This window comes from Octopus sinensis, linkage group LG13 (assembly GCF_006345805.1).
Source record: "Octopus sinensis linkage group LG13, ASM634580v1, whole genome shotgun sequence".
Classification (NCBI taxonomy): Eukaryota; Metazoa; Mollusca; class Cephalopoda; order Octopoda; family Octopodidae; genus Octopus; species Octopus sinensis.
Window position 1 is genome coordinate 60321820 of NC_043009.1, and position 17231 is coordinate 60339050.

At 35.9% G+C, this 17231-nt stretch overlaps 1 protein-coding gene across 4 annotated transcripts in view; it reads left to right on the plus strand.

Moving 5' to 3' along the window:
• Positions 1–6105: 6105 nt before the first annotated feature.
• The window catches only part of LOC115218424, a 75269-nt gene continuing 64143 nt past the window's right edge, over positions 6106–17231 (plus strand). For 3 of the 4 annotated variants that reach the window (XM_029788231.2, XM_036508424.1, XM_036508425.1), the window contains exon 1: positions 14633–14671. In XM_029788231.2, the coding sequence (XP_029644091.1) occupies positions 14648–14671 (24 nt within the window). In that variant the 5' untranslated portion in view covers positions 14633–14647. Of the gene's footprint in view, positions 6410–14632; positions 14672–17231 lie in introns of those variants that run through there. The other variant, XM_029788232.2, reaches the window with a different exon arrangement.

The following is a 17231-nucleotide window of genomic DNA, read 5'->3' on the forward strand; positions in this document are numbered from 1 at the left end:
ATCTTATAGTCGGGATTAATATCGAGCCCTTCTGGGTATTAGCGCGCGTCTACGATGAGTCTACGATTTTTTTTTAAAATTTACCATCATTTTTTTCCATTTTAATGCATTTTTTCGCTATTATATAAGGGAAGTAACTCTCTAAAAATGTCTACGATGAGTCAACGATTTAAAAAAAAATTTACCATCATTTTTTTTCCATTTTTAATGCATTTTTTTTGCTATTTTTTGGCTATAACTCTCTAAAAATGCTTATATAGTTATTTCCCTTACAAACCCGAGCAACGCCGGGCGATACTGCTAGTTATATATAAAAGTCAAGTTGTGTGTCTGTCTCCTACGATTTAGATTCCTAACTACTCCCACATTTTGCGGTGCAGTTTAACCAAAACAGGCTATCTTATAGTCGTGATTCATATCGAGCCCTTCTGGGTATTAGCGCGCGTCTACGATGAGTCTACGATTTAAAAAAAAATTTGCCATCATTTTTTTTCCATTTTAATGCATTTTTTCGCTATTATATAAGGGAAGTAACTCTCTAAAAATGTCTACGATGAGTCAACGATTTTTTAAAAAATTTACCATCATTTTTTTTCCATTTTAATGCATTTTTTCGCTATTATATAAGGGAAGTAACTCTCTAAAAATGTCTACGATGAGTCAACGATTTTTAAAAAAATTTACCATCATTTTTTTTCCATTTTTAATGCATTTTTTTTGCTACTTTTTGGCTATAACTCTTTAAAAATGCTTATATAGTTATTTCCCTTACAAACCCGAGCAACGCCGGGCGATACTGCTAGTATTATTATAATCGCTTTCTGAATCATTTTTACTCGCACTCCATTCGTGCACGCCATCACTTGCAGACGCGATCGCCGATTCACAAGCACTCATAGACGGACTTATTCTTTTATTCTTTTACACGTTTCAGTTATTTGTCTGCGACCATGCTGGAGCACCGTCTTTAGTCAAACAAGTCGACTACAGAACTTATTCTTTGTAAGCCTAGTGTTTATTCTAACGGGCTCTTTTCACAAACACACCAACATCGGTTGTCAAGTGATGATGCTGGAGGACAAACCCAACAAAATATAAATATGTCTAAAGAGAAATTGGACATAAGAGGCATCAGCTGTAGTGTGCAAGAGAGAAGACTGCACAGATATGATCACGTGGCGCGGATGGATGAGGGCAGACGAGTGGCTGTGTGGTAAGTAGCTTGTTTACCAACCACATGGTTCAGGGTTCAGTCCCACTGCGTGGCATCTTGGGCAAGTGTCTTCTGCTATAGCCCCGGGCCGACCAATGCCTTGTGAGTGGATTTGGTAGACGGAAACTGAAAGAAGCCTGTCATATATATGTATATATATGTGTGTATGTGTATGTTTGTGTGTATGTGTTTGTCCCCCTAGCATTGCTTGACAACCGATGCTGGTGTGTTTATGTCCCCGTTACTTAGCGGTTCGGCAAAAGAGACCGATAGAATAAGTACTGAGCTTACAAAGAATAAGTCTCGGGGTCGATTTGCTCGACTAAAGGCGGTGCTCCAGCATGGCCGCAGTCAAAATGACTGAAACAAGTAAAAGAGAGAGAGAGAGAGATAGGAAAACTTGCGATGAAATAGTGAAGTCTGACAGCAGGATGTTGAACCTCACCAAGATGACAAAAACTTGGATGAATGGCGATTCGCTGTCCTGGAGAACACCGGGCATTCTCAGAAAAACTGAGATCCTAAAAGGATATCGTCAGTGTCTATGTCTCCTTTTCTCCCGTACCTAATTTGTACCGGTCAAACCTTCCCATATTCTCATCTTTATAGCTCCCACCCCATAATAGAACTTCAGTGCCATTTACAGCAAATCAAAACAGCTTTGCATGTATTACGATGTGGAGGCGCGTGGCTTAGTGGTTAGGGTGTCAGCATCGTGATCGTAAGATTGTGATTTCGATTCCTGGACCGGGCTATGCGTTGTGTTCTTGAGCAAAGCACTTCATTTCACGTTGCTCCAGTCCACTCAGCTGGCAAAAATGAGTAACGCTGCGATGGACTGGCGTTTCCGTCCAGCTAGGGAACACATACGCCATGGAAACCGGGAAACCGGGCCCATGAGCCTGGCTAGGCTTTAAAAGGGCGCATTTATTATTTCTTGTTTTTATTATGTATTAACTTACATTACAGAAGAGCATAAGTACGTCCGTAAGTAAAGTAACATAGTAGAATGTATGTGAGATTTTTAGCTACTGCACTCATAATAGAAAATTCATTTTGGAAACGTAGTCTTCTCCTTTTCCGGGTTAGTAAATAGAAAATCATGCGCGAGAACATGTGAAACCCTTCGGTCGCAACGGAAATTATACAAGGAGAGGTAGCTCTTCTTTCCTCTGGGACAAGAGTTTATTTATGCCTTCTTGCTTTTTCACTAGCAAGACTGTTTATTTACCTCCAGTATTGAAGAGGCTACTTCTTACCTCCGGCTAGCATGTTTGATGAATTATCAGTGTTGCCAAGGACAACACTAGATACGAAACCAATGGTAACGTCTTGGCGGCGAGCTGGCAGAAACGTTAGCACGCCGGGCGAAATGCTTAGCGGTATTTCGTCTGCGTTACGTTGTGAGTTCGAATTCCGCCGAGGTCGACTTTGCCTTTCATCCTTTCGGGGTCGATAAATTAGGTACCAGTTACGCACTGGGGTCGATGTAATCGACTTAATACCTATGTCTGTCCTTGTTTGTACCCTCTGTGTTTAGCCCCTTGTGGGTAATAAAGAAATAGGTAACGTCTTGGCCGTTTATATACCACAGAGAGAGAGGAGGGAAGAGAAAGAGAGAGAGAGAGAGACAGACAGAAAGAGTGGGTGTGCGCGTGTGGGTGTCTCTACAGATTAGATCCAGAGTTGTTCGATACAGAAAGCACTTGGTAGCGCTCAAATGATTTGAAATTACATTCTGAAATCTTTACCAAGGACGAAGTCCGCGGAGTAAAGAGTTGTTATAAGAAGAATCCAGGTGGGCAGGTGTGGAGATAACGATGCAAATAAACAAAAAAATTAACTTCTTCAATATTCAAGTACAAATATGTAGGTAATTATATATTAACAGAACAAACTTACACACAGTACAAAAACAGAGAAATTTAAAGTGGAGGGGGTATACTGTTACAAGTCCGACAGCAGTTTCTACAGGTTTTAACTTACGTCATAATGTTGGCGGATGTAGTTCACAAAAATAGGTGCCCAGTTACGGATACTTATTTACTCATTTACTTGTTTCAGTCATTTGACTGTGGCCATGCTGGAGCACTGCCCTTTAGTCGAGCAAATCGACCCCAGGACTTATTCTTTGTAAGCCTAGTACTTATTCTATCGGTCTCTTTTGCCCGAAGCTATAGTAGAAGACACTTGCCCAAGATGCCACGCAGTGGGACTGAACCCGGAACCATGTGGTTCGTAAGCAAGCTACTTACCACACAGCCACTCCTACGCCTATGTATATATTTTTTTCTTCTTTACTGCCCTCAAGGGGCTAAACATAGAGGGGACAAACAAGGACAGACAAAGGGATTAAGTCGATTACATCGACCCCAGTGCGTAGCAGGTACTTAATTTATCGACCCGGAAAGGATGAAAAGCAAAGTCGACCTTGGCGGAATTTGAACTCAGAACATAGCGGCAGACGAAATACGGCTACGCATTTCGCCCGGCGTGCTAACGTCTCTGCCAGCTCACCGGCGACCACACCTGTTCACCGTCGTCTACATAGAGCCGGAGATGTCGCAGTCTCAGCGATAGATAGATAGATAGATAGATAGATAGATAGATAGATAGATAGACAGACAGATAGATAGATAGACAGACAGACAGACAGACAGACAGACAGACAGACAGATAGATAGATAGATAGATAGATAGATAGATAGATAGATAGATAGATAGACAGACAGACAGACAAACAGACAGACAGACAGACAGACAGACAGACAGATAGATAGATAGATAGATAGATAGATAGATAGATAGATAGATAGATAGATAGATAGATAGATAAGTTTCTTTATTGGCCACACAGGGCTGCACACAGATGGGACAAGTTACAAGGTAGAGCTTTTCTTTTGGGGGATGAAAAAAGGGGGTGGCGTAGGTTTTCGATCAAGAGGGATCGTAAAAGGGAAGAAAAGAACAAAAAAAAATTTAAAAATTAAAAAAAATTAGAATAAAAAATAAAAAGAATAAAAGAAAAAAAAAGAAAGGGAAAGGAACAAAAGAAAAGAGAAATGAAAAAAGAAGAAAAAGGGGAAAAAAAAGGGGAAGAGGAAAAAAAAAAGGAACGATCAATAGGGATCGTGTATCACAGTGTTATGATATATGGTGTAAAGGGGAAAGCAAGTAAGGTTTATCCGTGGGAAGAAAAGCCTACGAAAAAGACCACGGTAACCTTGGTAGATAGATAGATAGATAGATAGATAGATAGATAGATAGATAGATAGATAGACAGACAGACAGACAGGTAGCTATTTATGTAGGTATGTAGGTAGGTAGGTAGGTAGGTAGGAAAGTAGATAGATAGATAGATAGACAGACAGACAGATAGACATAGGCGCTGGCGTGAGTGTGTAGTAAGAAATTTGCTTCTCAACCACACGGTTCCTTTTTTTCTTTTTACTCTCTGTAAGTTTCTCGGTAACATGTTGAAGCATTTGTCATGGTGGTAGAAATTTTTGCACTTCGTTCAAAATCTGGATCTTGTGTTTGAAAAATAAAACTCGTAAACCCGGGGTCTCGTAAAGAGGGTGCTCGTAAAATGAGGTATTACTGTAGTTCACTGACAGACAGGGCCGCTTCAAGGTACCGGTAACTCGAGCAGTCGCCCGCGGCGCCGTGTGCTGGGGCGCCAAGGAGAGCGTAACAAAGATAAGGGAATTCCCATGACCATCAGGCGCAGGAGTGGCTGTGTGGTAAGTAGCTTGCTTACCAACCACATGGTTCCGGGTTCAGTCCCACCGCGTGACTTCTAGTGTCTTCAAGTGTCTTCTACTATAGCCTCGGGCCGACCAAAGCCTCGTGAGTGGATTTGGTAGACGGAAACTGAAAGAAGCCGGTCGTATATATGTAAATATATGTGTGTGTGTGTGGTGTGTGTGTGTGTGTGTGTTTGTGCCCCAACATCGCTTGACAACCGATGCTGGTGTGTTTACGTCCCCGTTACTTAGCGGTTCGGCAAAAGAGACCGATAGAATAAGTACTAGGCTTTCAAAGAATAAGTCCTGGGGGTCGATTTGCTCGACTAAAGGCGGTGCTCCAGCATGGCCACAGTCAAATGACTGAAACGAGTAAAAGAGTAAAAGAGAGTAAAGATAGTATCAGGTTGTACAAGCCGAAGTTCAGCTTGCCCGGGGCGCCGGCAACCCTTGGGCCGGCTGTGCTGACAGGTCCCGATACTTAGGGATTTATTCCGTTCGGTTATGAAATCCGTGACCCTCCCATTTACTACAGCATCCAAGATGTGGTGTAGAGGAGCAATCCTAGGCTGTATCCAGTTTTGAAACTGTCATGTGCGATCTGAGAGAAATTTGGCTTCTTTTTTAACAGAAAACTTATTCAGAAAATATAAATGCAATAGTGATGCAATAATTGTTTTTTAAATCACTTTAATTTCGTATCCCTCTTTTCTACCGGCTAAAAATTACATAGAAATTATTTAAGTTGTATATTTTACATTAAATAAAAAGAAAAGAAAAGAAAGAAAAAAGTTTCAAAGAAAATATTCTTTTATTAACAATAATTTCAGCAAGTTTTATTGACCTTCTTGTAAAATATGGAGAAAGGTTCAATGTTTAAGAATGTATGAGTGTATGAATATGCTAAGCATGTCTAACGTTCATGTGTGGGTATGCAGTAAACGCATGTATACGATACATATATAATACAAAACCAAATTAAAAATATATATATACAAAACGGATGGGGGAAAAATGGGAAAAAGAAATTTTAAAAATATCAATTAAACAACCATTATCGAATACGTCACTACAGTGGTGGCGCCGGCGGTGGTGGTGGTGGTAGGCCTTTTTACTACTTGTTGAATCACATAGTAAGCACTATCTCGTGTGTGTGTTTGTGTATGTATTTAATCATGAGTGTCGGTGGGTGTTCCTGACTTGATAAGATAAGAAATATATATGAACAAAAAGTTATGATAAGTGAGTAATTCCAAAATCATCTGTTTCATATTTCTTGGGCCTGTTTCGTCATCAAAGGAGTTTTTTTTAGTTTGGACAGAGAGAGAGAGAGAGACAAAAAAAAAAAGACGGAAAGAGCAGGTAGAAAGAAGGAAGTCAAAAAGTTTTATCGAACCTCACCAGTTTAACTAGATATATTCAATTATTCAAGGTGCACAGGATGAGAAAAGTAAGTAATTTATAATTTATCATAGATTAATATTACAAGATAATCGTCTTATTGTTTCGAGTCAAATCCAAAGAATACCGCTTTATTATCGTCAATTTAATTTTTAAAACTCGGTCTTTTTGTTTTTATTTCGTTCATAAATTAAATAGAAATTGTTCGGTAATTAATATACAACCAGGAAGTGAACATAAGAAACAAATCTTCATTTAATTCTTCGCGCTTCTTTTTTTGGTATTTATGTGCAATTAAGCAGTTATAAGGAAGAATTTAGTGTAGTGCAGTACAGGATCGCCGTATCTTAATACAAATAAAGTTGTTATTCAATAGTTTGCCTTTGACAAACTACTGAATAATTATTTTATCGTTGTTTTACATGTTTAGATAACTTAGATATGTTTCGACCAAAGATTGGTCCAGGCCATGTCTAACTTAATAGCACCACCTGATAGGATTATTCGAATCCTGAAGTCAAGTTTTGTTCAAGTAGTGAGTTCTTGTTGGGTGAGTTGTATCAAGTTTTGTTCCGTGATTCAAACCGAATCTGTTTTGTTTTTTTCTTTTCATCGGACCTTTTGTTTTTCCGTTGTTTCATACGATAAGGGTGTCATTTGAGGGGCATATTGTGACAATCTATAAACAATAACTTAGTGTAGAGGTTGTAAGCTGTGTATATCGTCAGTATGAGCGGATTTCTAGTTTAAACAACCCATGTAACCCATCATAACTTTTATTTTTTTTAATTTTCAGAAAATCTTTGCGAATTTGTGTTTTTCTCAAGGGGGTTCATACGATTGTGTGATTTAATGACGATTTAGCTGTTGTTTTTAGCACATCTCACGATCACCTGAAGCCTTCCTCGTTCTGACATGCTTTTATGTTTTTCTGTATCTCCCACCATAAACACATTTTTTAGAATGATGATGCGACCAAGAGGGGTCCATAGCTTGGGTTTAAGCAAATGAAAAAAAAAAATTTACTGTCCGTATTTTAAATTTTGATTTTTAAAAAAATCGAAGGAGAGTAGAACTTCCAGGATTTATGTATGAACACGGTGATGAGCTGGTATAATTGTTGTCGCTTCAGAAAAAGTACTTAGTGGTTTTTCTTCCAACTTTATGTTCTGAGTTCAAATGTGGCCGGAATCGGTTTTACTTTCCGTCCTTTCGGTGGCGATAAAATTACCAGTTGAGCACTAGGGTCGATCGAGGTAATCGATTTACAGCTTCCCCAACAAAATTTGAAACCAATATGTATACTGATAATATACACATTATTAATATTGAATATTGATTATATGTATAGTTATACGTAAAATATTTATCGATTGACAAGCCCCTAGCATGTAGGTAACGAAAACACCTCAATGGCCACCTTGATTTGTCGAGTTTTCTTTCACTTCCTTATTTTGGGTTATTTCTTTTATTACTGCAGATTTTGATTTTTTCTTTTCTTTTTTAATAGCATAAATGTGTTTATGGGGAGAAAATATTGAAAAACCTCAAAATTTTCATTTTTTCTTTTTCACTGAGAAGGCTTCTCCCAATCTTTTGTAAGTGCATAGTGCAAAATAAATTGGCCAAAATCGATCCGGTTGGGGGGGAGGTGAAGGATAAGGTGAAAAATCGTAAATTTTTGAAACTTTTTTTTTTTCATAAAAATGACCCTCGTCGTTTCCAAGGTCGTGGTTATAAATAGAAATGGAAAAATCGTCAAAATGGGGAAATCCAACTAGCGTGGGCGTGGTGATCGAAAACTGCACCCAGATTTTTTTATCTAACAACACATTTTGACAGACTGAAAACAGAAGAAAAGAAACATTAAAAGTATAAAACGTCAAATTATAAAGCAAAAAAAAAAAAAAACAGAACTACTTTACCAAGGAAACAAAGAAAGTAAAATTGTCAGGTGACTGGACTGATGCCTGCCTTAAGCCAACATTGGTAGCCTACTTAGGATAAGGTTCTACATCTTCATTGCACTCAGATTGGGAGTTGATATCTGTGGGGGACTGATATGTTGCTGTGGTAGGCCTCTTTCCCACAGACCTTCATGATTTGTCTTACCACCTAAATGCTGGTCGTTTTGCTCATCAAACTTAACCATTAAGCAGGCCCTAGCTCAGATTAACCCTTTCACTACTGTATTTATTTTGGAATGCTCTGTGTTTCTTTCAGTTACTTTAAATGTAACAAACAATTTAGTAAAATAATTTAGTTATCATTCAGCTAGTGTTAGGAACATAAATTATGACTAAGGTTTGGTGGAAGATTTTAATTCCAAACTTATGAAAACAAGACATTTGTACTCAGAGCTAGGGCCGGTTTCAGCCGGGTTGGTAACGAAAGGGTTAATGCCCCCTTGTGGAGCCAGTCGGATTATCCAGAAGCGATGGAAAGAGACCAGATGGTCTTACCCTTTGTCCCTGGATTAGAGGTAAGTGTCTCATCTGGGACCCACAATCTGTGACTGCTTTGTCCCTTCTCACATCTTATATGCTGTGCTAAATGGGAGGGTCACTGCTTCCATAGTATCAGGACTTGTGATTGAATTATTTCCCCCAGCCTGTGGCATTTGAGACATTTGGAGGGGCTGGGCTGCTAACAGCTTAGTTCTTGTCATCTTTGGCGGCTCACCTTACCGTGGTGTTAGGTGATGCCCATGAGGGTGCTTAGCTGTTCCAATGCCTTAGCCTCACTCCTACTTCGTGGGGCTTATTTCTCAGACGGGCTACACTGACCCGGGCACAAACTGATGGCAGCCAGTCAGAATCCCATATTTGTTTATCTTCCTCCCCTCTGCTTTACAGGAAATGATACCTGGGTTTGCAGCTGATTCAGCAAGGTTGGAGTCAGAGAATACATCACAACAAATCACATCCCAGATTAGGGATTTGCCTCCCACATTAAGTTTCATGTTAAATTCTTTCTTAATTGGCAATCCTTTGGTATTCATATACAATATTATGATATCATTCACCCACACAACCTCATACTGACACTCTAGAGAGGATCACTTCTCGGTTTCCTATCATTATGATATCACTATTTGAAAGTGGCAAGGTCACAGGACCATTTGTGTGTCAGATAAAATGCTTAGTGGCATTTCTTCCAGTTCTCAATTCCAGTTCTGTTTAAATATATATATGTATATATATTATATTAAATTAGAGATAAAACCACTATTAGGCAAATCAAATAGTGAAAAACATAAGCCAATACATAAAATTAATTTAAAAATATAAAAGTTAAAAATTAAAAAATTATTTAAATAATTTAAACTTATAAATTTTAAATATATATATATATGTATGTATGTATATTTTTATATTTATATATTATTTTATTTGTTAATTAATTAATTTTTTTGTTTTTTTTTAATTATATAACTATCAAAAAGTATTAAAAGTTTAATAAAAGATAAAGAGTAAAACACTACGATCGTTTCATGGCCGTACCAATTCGAATAACAATAATTTAAATTCAATTAATAATTCGAGTTATGGTTACAGTCAATCTTCAGGTTTATTGAAATATTTTTTAAATAATCAGAAATATTTAAACAATATTTTTAAGATATAAATAATATAATAATTTTACTTATAATAAACTCTATTATCAAACTAGAAACTTAAAACTTAACATTTATGATTATATCAAAATCGATTATAATGTTAAATATTAATTTTAATTTATAATGTAAGAAACCCACCAATAATCTAATATCGGTAATAGTCTATATCTAATTACATAAATATTTTTTTTAAAAATGACTATTATATATAAATTATCAATGAAAATATATAAATGTATATAAATATTATAATTAAGATCTAAAATAATCTCTATAAATAAATATATATGCACATATAATAAATACCTAATAAATTAATTTTTCATATTTAAAGATGAAATAGCTAATTTCAAAAATACAAACAAACAATCTTAAACGAACTTTCAGAAATCTTATTTAAAATACTCAATTCGTAGTTATATAGTATCGAATAAATACTATAAATACTATAAATATATTTATCAATCAATGTAAAAAGACAATAACTAAGTTATGCTATTAAGTTAGGACCAATCTTTGGTCGAAACATATCTAAGTTTATCAAAGTTTATCTAATTTTAATTATAAGAAATTTAAAACTACAATTAATACTATAATACATGTATATACAAAAACCTAACTTTAGACACCTCGTATACTTGCTATCAAACAACAAATCTATCGCTAAGTAATATTTTACGAATAAACTTAAATTTAATATCTAATAATATAAAAAATTACGATAATTAGATCATTACATAAACAACGATATTTACATAAGAAAAATATTATTACACCAAAGACTTATAAAATATTAAAATTTACAATTTAAAGATCTTAAATATAAATAAATACTTATCTTAGCGAGGTTTTGTAATGATATATATATGTCAGGTCATCCCATAAGTTCTGTCCAAATTTTGAATTTAAAAAAACAAGTGATCAAATGTTATATTTGATTCAAATTTATTCAACAATATACTTTCCCTGATTATCTATGACTTCCTTCCATCTATTTACAAGCTTTTTAATCCCATCAATGTAAAACTCTTTTGATTTCAAAGCGAAGAACACTGAAATGTTAGTTTCGACCTCCTCCTGGCTTGTGAATGTTACGTTCCTCAAATGATTCTGTAAACTACAAAACAAATGGTAGTCTGAAGGAGCAAGGTTGGGAGAATAAGGTGGATGAGGAATTTTTTCCCAACCAAGCTCTTCAATCTTCTGTGATGTGATCTTTGCAGTGTGTGGTTGTGCATTGTACTGATGAAACATCACTCCTTTTCGATTCACTAAAGCGGGCCTTTTTTTCTTCAAAGCTTGGTTCAAATGCTCTATAGCTGATTGTAGACTTGAGCTTTGATTGTTGCATTAGGTGGTAACAATTCAAAGTGAATTACTCCTTTACAATCCCACCAGATAGGGAGAAGAAACTTTTTACCATGAAGTTCCCTTCTCGGTTGTGGTTGAGCTTTTTCCCTTTTACCAAGCCACTGTTTACATCGGTTAACATTTCGATAGAAGATCCATTTTTCATCACCAATCACAAATCTATCCAAATAGAGTGAAATGAGTTTGCAAGAATGGAGAGTAAAGCAGATGTAAACTTGGGATTTGCAGTTGCTTGCAGACAATTCATGAGGCACCCATTTTCCAAGTTTAGGAACCTTTCCTAGTTGTTGAAGATGACGATGAACAGTTGTATGATTTGAACTAAGCTTTATTGCCAATTCTTCAGCTGATAATGTAGGATTTACTCCAAGTAATGCCTTAAGGAGCTATTCAATCTTCATCTTCAAGGCTGAAATCTCCACTTCTGAATTTTGCAAACCATCTTCTGCAAGTTCTTTCATTCAAGTATTTTCCCCCATAAATTGAGTGCATCTTTCAAGTCACTTCGGCTACAGAGTTTCCTTTTTTGCACTCATAAAGCATTATGTGCCTCAGATGCTCTTTGGATACTTTCATGTTAGAAAGGGTTTTAATCAAAGAAATTAATTCTATTATTCTGTAAATTAATATTTACAATTTTAAAAAGGGTAAAACCAGGCAGAACTTATGGGATGACTTTATATATATATATAATATATATATATATAATATATATATATATATATAGCAAGAGAGAGAGAGACCAAAGTGTATGTACGCCGCTACATATATATATAAGATACAAAATGAGACAACAAAACATCCAGATAGACGATACAAAGAAAACAAGGACAGGTCATTCGAAGTTTTCTTTCCTCAGTCAAGTACCAGGTTATCTTCAAGTATAATCAGCCGAAATTGTGAAGATAATCTGGTACTTGACTGAGGAAAGAAAACTTCGAATGACCCATCCTTGTTTTCTTTGTATCACCTAACTGCTAACTGTCCGGATGCTTTGCGTTCTTGTCCCATTTTGTATTTTATATATATATATATATATATATATATGTATGTATTGTACCAGCAGATAAAGCAACAGGGAGTAATGTTTAAAAATATTATATGAGGGTTGTAGGTAAAGAGTTAGGAGTGGATAAGGAATTTAAGTTTATAGGTAAACACACATACAAAGTTATATCAGAAAACATTAATAAGTTAGTTAATAGACTTATACCCACAGTAGAAAGATTGAGTGATTTAGAAGTGTAAGAAAAGGATAAAAATATCCCTAAACTTTTTTGGATTCCTAAACTACATAAAGTTCCTTTTAAAAGTAGATTCATAGCAGGAGCTTGTAATTGTACAAATAAACAGCTAACCATATTGGTTAATGATGCTTTAAAAGTTGTTAGAACATATTTTTGAGTGCTAAGAGTACCTTACGAGCGTGATCGTTACCTGCGTTGCCTTACCGGCACTTGTGCTGGTGGCATGTGAAAAAACATTCGAGCGAGGTCGTTGCCAGTGCCACTGGACTGGCACCTGTGCAGGTGACACATAAAAAGCACCATTTGAGCGTGGCTGCTGCCAGTACCGCCTGACTGGCCCTCGTGTCGGTGGCATGTAAAAGCACCCACTACACTCTTGGAGTAGTTGGCGTTAGGAAGGGCATCCAGCTGTAGAAACCTTGCCAGATCAGATTGGAGCCTGGCACAGCCATCTGGTTCGCCAGACCTCAGTCAAATCATCCAACCCATGCTAGCATGGAAAGCGGACATTAAACAATGATGATGATGATTGTGACAAAATTTATAACGGTTCAGGAATTAATTATTTTTGGAGTATTTGATCAATGAAGGAATTTCTGGATAGACTGATCTGATGTAAGAAAATTAAGAGTTTGTATGTGTATGATTTGTCGACACTGTATACAAACTTAAATCATAAATGTGTGGAAGATGCTATTTTTAGAATATTAGATATTATTTTTAATAAAGGATATAAATGTGTATCTTTAAAGAATGGTAAAGGTTTCTTGTCTAATTGTTGTTATAAGGGATATACTGATATAAGTAAAAGAAAGATGAAAGAAATGGTTAGTTTTATTATTAATCAAGGTTGGAGCCTGGTGCAGCCATCTGGTTCACCAATCCTCCGTCAAATCGTCCAACCCATGCTAGTATGGAATGTGGAAGTTAAACAATGATTATGATGATGATAAATTCATTTGTAATGTTTGAGGGTAGGATGTTTGAACAGGTTAAGGGAATTCCAATGGGTGGCAATTGTAGCCCTCTGTTGGCGGACCTTTATCTTTCTTCGTGCGAGTTCCTTTTTTCTTAAAGACCTACGTGCAAGGGAAAAGATTGGTTTGCTTAAACAACTTAATGGATACTGCAGATTCATAGATGATATATTTATACCTAATTATGGTTTCTTTAAATTTTTACTCAGAAAAATGTGCCCTAGTGAGCTTTATAGCCACCAGAAATGGTAACAATATAAGAAATATTAATTATTCAGATGTCAATTTAATAATTAAAGATAATGATGAAATGTGTACTGAGATTTATAATAAAAGAGAAGATTTTGGTTTCCAAGTGGCTTCAATGCCATGGTTCAGTAGTAGAATTCCTTTTTTTATTGGTTATAATGTTTTTACAGGGCAAATTGTCATATAGGGAGACCCCCTTTGGTTATGAATGACCATGGGATTGCACCTAGAAAGTTATCCTCCGAGGTACAAGTCTGGGCAAGGTTGTTTATGGAAGGCCAGCAGTCACCCATGCATACCAGCCTCCCCTCTCCACACTGATGTTATCCAAGGGAAAGGCAAAGGGGCCAATACAACTTGGAACCAGTGATGTTGCAACTCATTTCTACAGCTGAGTGAACTGGAGCAACGTGAAATAAAGCCCGGTCCGGGATTCAAACTCACAACCTTACGATCGTAAGCTCGACGCTCTAACCACTGAGCCATGCACCTTCACAAATTGTCATATAGGGTACTAATATTAATAATACTAATAGATTTTTGGATAGAATAAATAAATTGTTAAGACATTTAGTAAAACAAGGGTACAGATATGGTAAATTGGTTAAAACTTTTAATCGCTGTTTAGGTGGGAGACTTGAAATTTTAAATTGACATGGGGTTGTATCAAGTTTTCAACTTAGCAAATATTTGTAGATTTGAAATGTTTATGAGTCAAGTTATTTGCTTACTACGTCACCAATATTGTTTGAGACAGTTGAGGAAGTAGTAATTATGTACTAATCCTCTATAGTTAAGATAGTATTTTAAGTATTCTAGAAGTGATGGAACCACATGGTTTGAAACATGTAAGTGTTAATACTTTGTAGTTAATACTTTGTATTTTGTTTTTGGCTTTGGTTTGCAAGATTCTTTATATGAATTCGTGTATTGAAGCATATTCTGTTGTGTCTGGGGAGAGTCATTTTCTTTTTGTGCCTTATAATGTAACACACTCACCGGTAAAATTTGTAGTTTTGTTATCTTTTAAACAATTTTAATTTAGCTTTAATCGTAGCAAAGTTTTATAATAATTGTTAATTACAAGTATATTTTTATTAGTTCCTATTTAATAAATTTAATGTTTCTTTTAGTTACTAGTAAGTTTTCATTAAAGCTTGTAAGGGTAACATATATTAATGAGTATGTAGTGTTTTAATTATTAACTTTTGAATTATGAAATAATGTATTTCACTCATAATTATTATATTATTCATTTAATCAAATTCAATTGTTTTGTTTTGGAGAGAATTGAAATAAACCTTTCACTTTTATCAATATTATTATTATTATTTTAGTAACTATGGAAGACTGGTGGGATTATTATTTGTATGGACTTAAAGATTGGTCGCTATTTAGTATATAATTTAGTTGTTGCAGATTTACTATTAATACTGATACAGATGTACATAGGTTTATGTGTTTCTTTGTTGTAGTTTAATTTTAAAGTTAGTATTTACTCCTGCCTATACTTAGATTGAATGAATGTGGTTGTTAAGCTTTCAGTTTTATTATCTTAGGAAGGCTGTAGAGAATAAAATGTATGACTTAAATGTTTGGTTGCTGTTTAGTTACATATTTAGGAGTTAGTTATTGATTTACTTATTGAATTTATTTACTGATACTGTTATACATAGAGCAAATGTGTTTGAAAGTTGTGGTTTCCTTGGTTATGTTTGCTCTCAAACAAAACTTATTTTAGTGCTGTTGACACCATCAGGTTGTCAACAGGTGTCAAAACCATAAAGATTACCGTGCGACATTTTCTTTTTGTCTTATAATGGTAACACACTCACCGGTAAAATTTCCACTTATTTCTTATTTTTATTTTCCTAAAATTTTCGTTGTGTCTTGCAACTTTTTCAATAGTCTTTCCTTTCTAAAATGGTTACATGAGTATTTATCTTTTATTTATTTACTTTATCTTTTAATATTTTCTTCAAATGTCAGAGAGCCTCTTAACCCTTTCATTACTGTGTTTATTTTGAGGTACTCTGTGTTTCTTTCAATTACTTTAAATTTAACAAAGAATTTAGTAAAATAACCTAGTTATCATTAAGCTAGTGTTAGGAACAGTATTTGTGACTAAGGTTTGGCGGAAGATTTTAATTGAGAACTTATGAAAACAAGACATTTGTATTCAGAACCAGAGCCGGTTTCAGCCAGGTTGGTAACGAAAGGGTTAACTGAGAGATAGAGTAAGTGTGCATGTGTGTGTGTCTGTATGCATACACACACACACACATTCATGAAATTATGACCATGAACCAGTTCAGTTAAAAAGACTAGGTGTGGACCAGTAATAATATCCAAAATAGTAGCAGAGAGGCTCACAGACACCAAACAGCTCTCTCTCTCATCCCATGCACCGTTCCCTCACCTCCACTACCACCATGATGATGGAGGTATTGTGTTGCTGTTGTAGTTTCAGTGGTGGTGGTGGTGGTGGTGGTGATGGAGTTTGTCAGCATAATGGTGGTGATAGTGGTGATGTGGGTGTAGTAGAGGTGGTAGTGGTGTTGGTATAATAGTGGTAGTAGTAACGTTAGTGTAATGGTAGTAGTAGTAGTAGTATAGTAATGTAACAGATGTTATTATGTTGGTGACAGTGTAACACTGGTGGTGGTAGACGTATTGATGATGATAATGTTGATGTTGTAGTAGTGTTGTTGGTGTTGTTGGTAGTGGTGATGTTGATGTTAGTGTAATGGTAATTGGTTTTGATGTAATAGTGAAACGTTGGTAGTGACAGCCTGGCGCTCCATCAGTTGTGATGACAAGACCTCCAGTTGATCTGAGAAGCCTGCTTGTGAAATTGATGTGTAAGTGGCCGAGTACTCCACAGACACGCATACCCTTAATGCTGTTCTCAGGGAGATTCAGAGTGACACAGAATGTGACAAGGCTGCCCCTTTCGAATTACAGGTACAATTCACTTTGTCCAGCTAAAGTGTACTGGATGGAGCAATGTGAAATAAAGGATCTTGTTCAAGAATACAACACACTACTGGGGATTGAACTCATGACTTTACAATTCTGAGTCAAGTACACTAACCTGGAAAAAAAAAAGTTCTGTAATTTTATAATTAACTCATGTAAAAATGAGAAATATAGAATTCGTTTTTGGGACCCCAGATTGCAGTTGCAGGAAAGCCTACAGATCACAAGAGAACTGCTCAGGGAAGGGTTGTAGAGGTTAGTTGCCTCAAATCTCTATATATATAAAGCTGAAGTTGTTTGTGTGTGGCAGGTTTGGTAGCCTTCAACTAATACTATCTCTTCTGAGACCCTGCAGCGCAAGTTGACCAAAATTGAGAGTATGATAGAAGGCTTGCTCTTCCTTCCATAGAAGAAAAAATTCAAATCGGA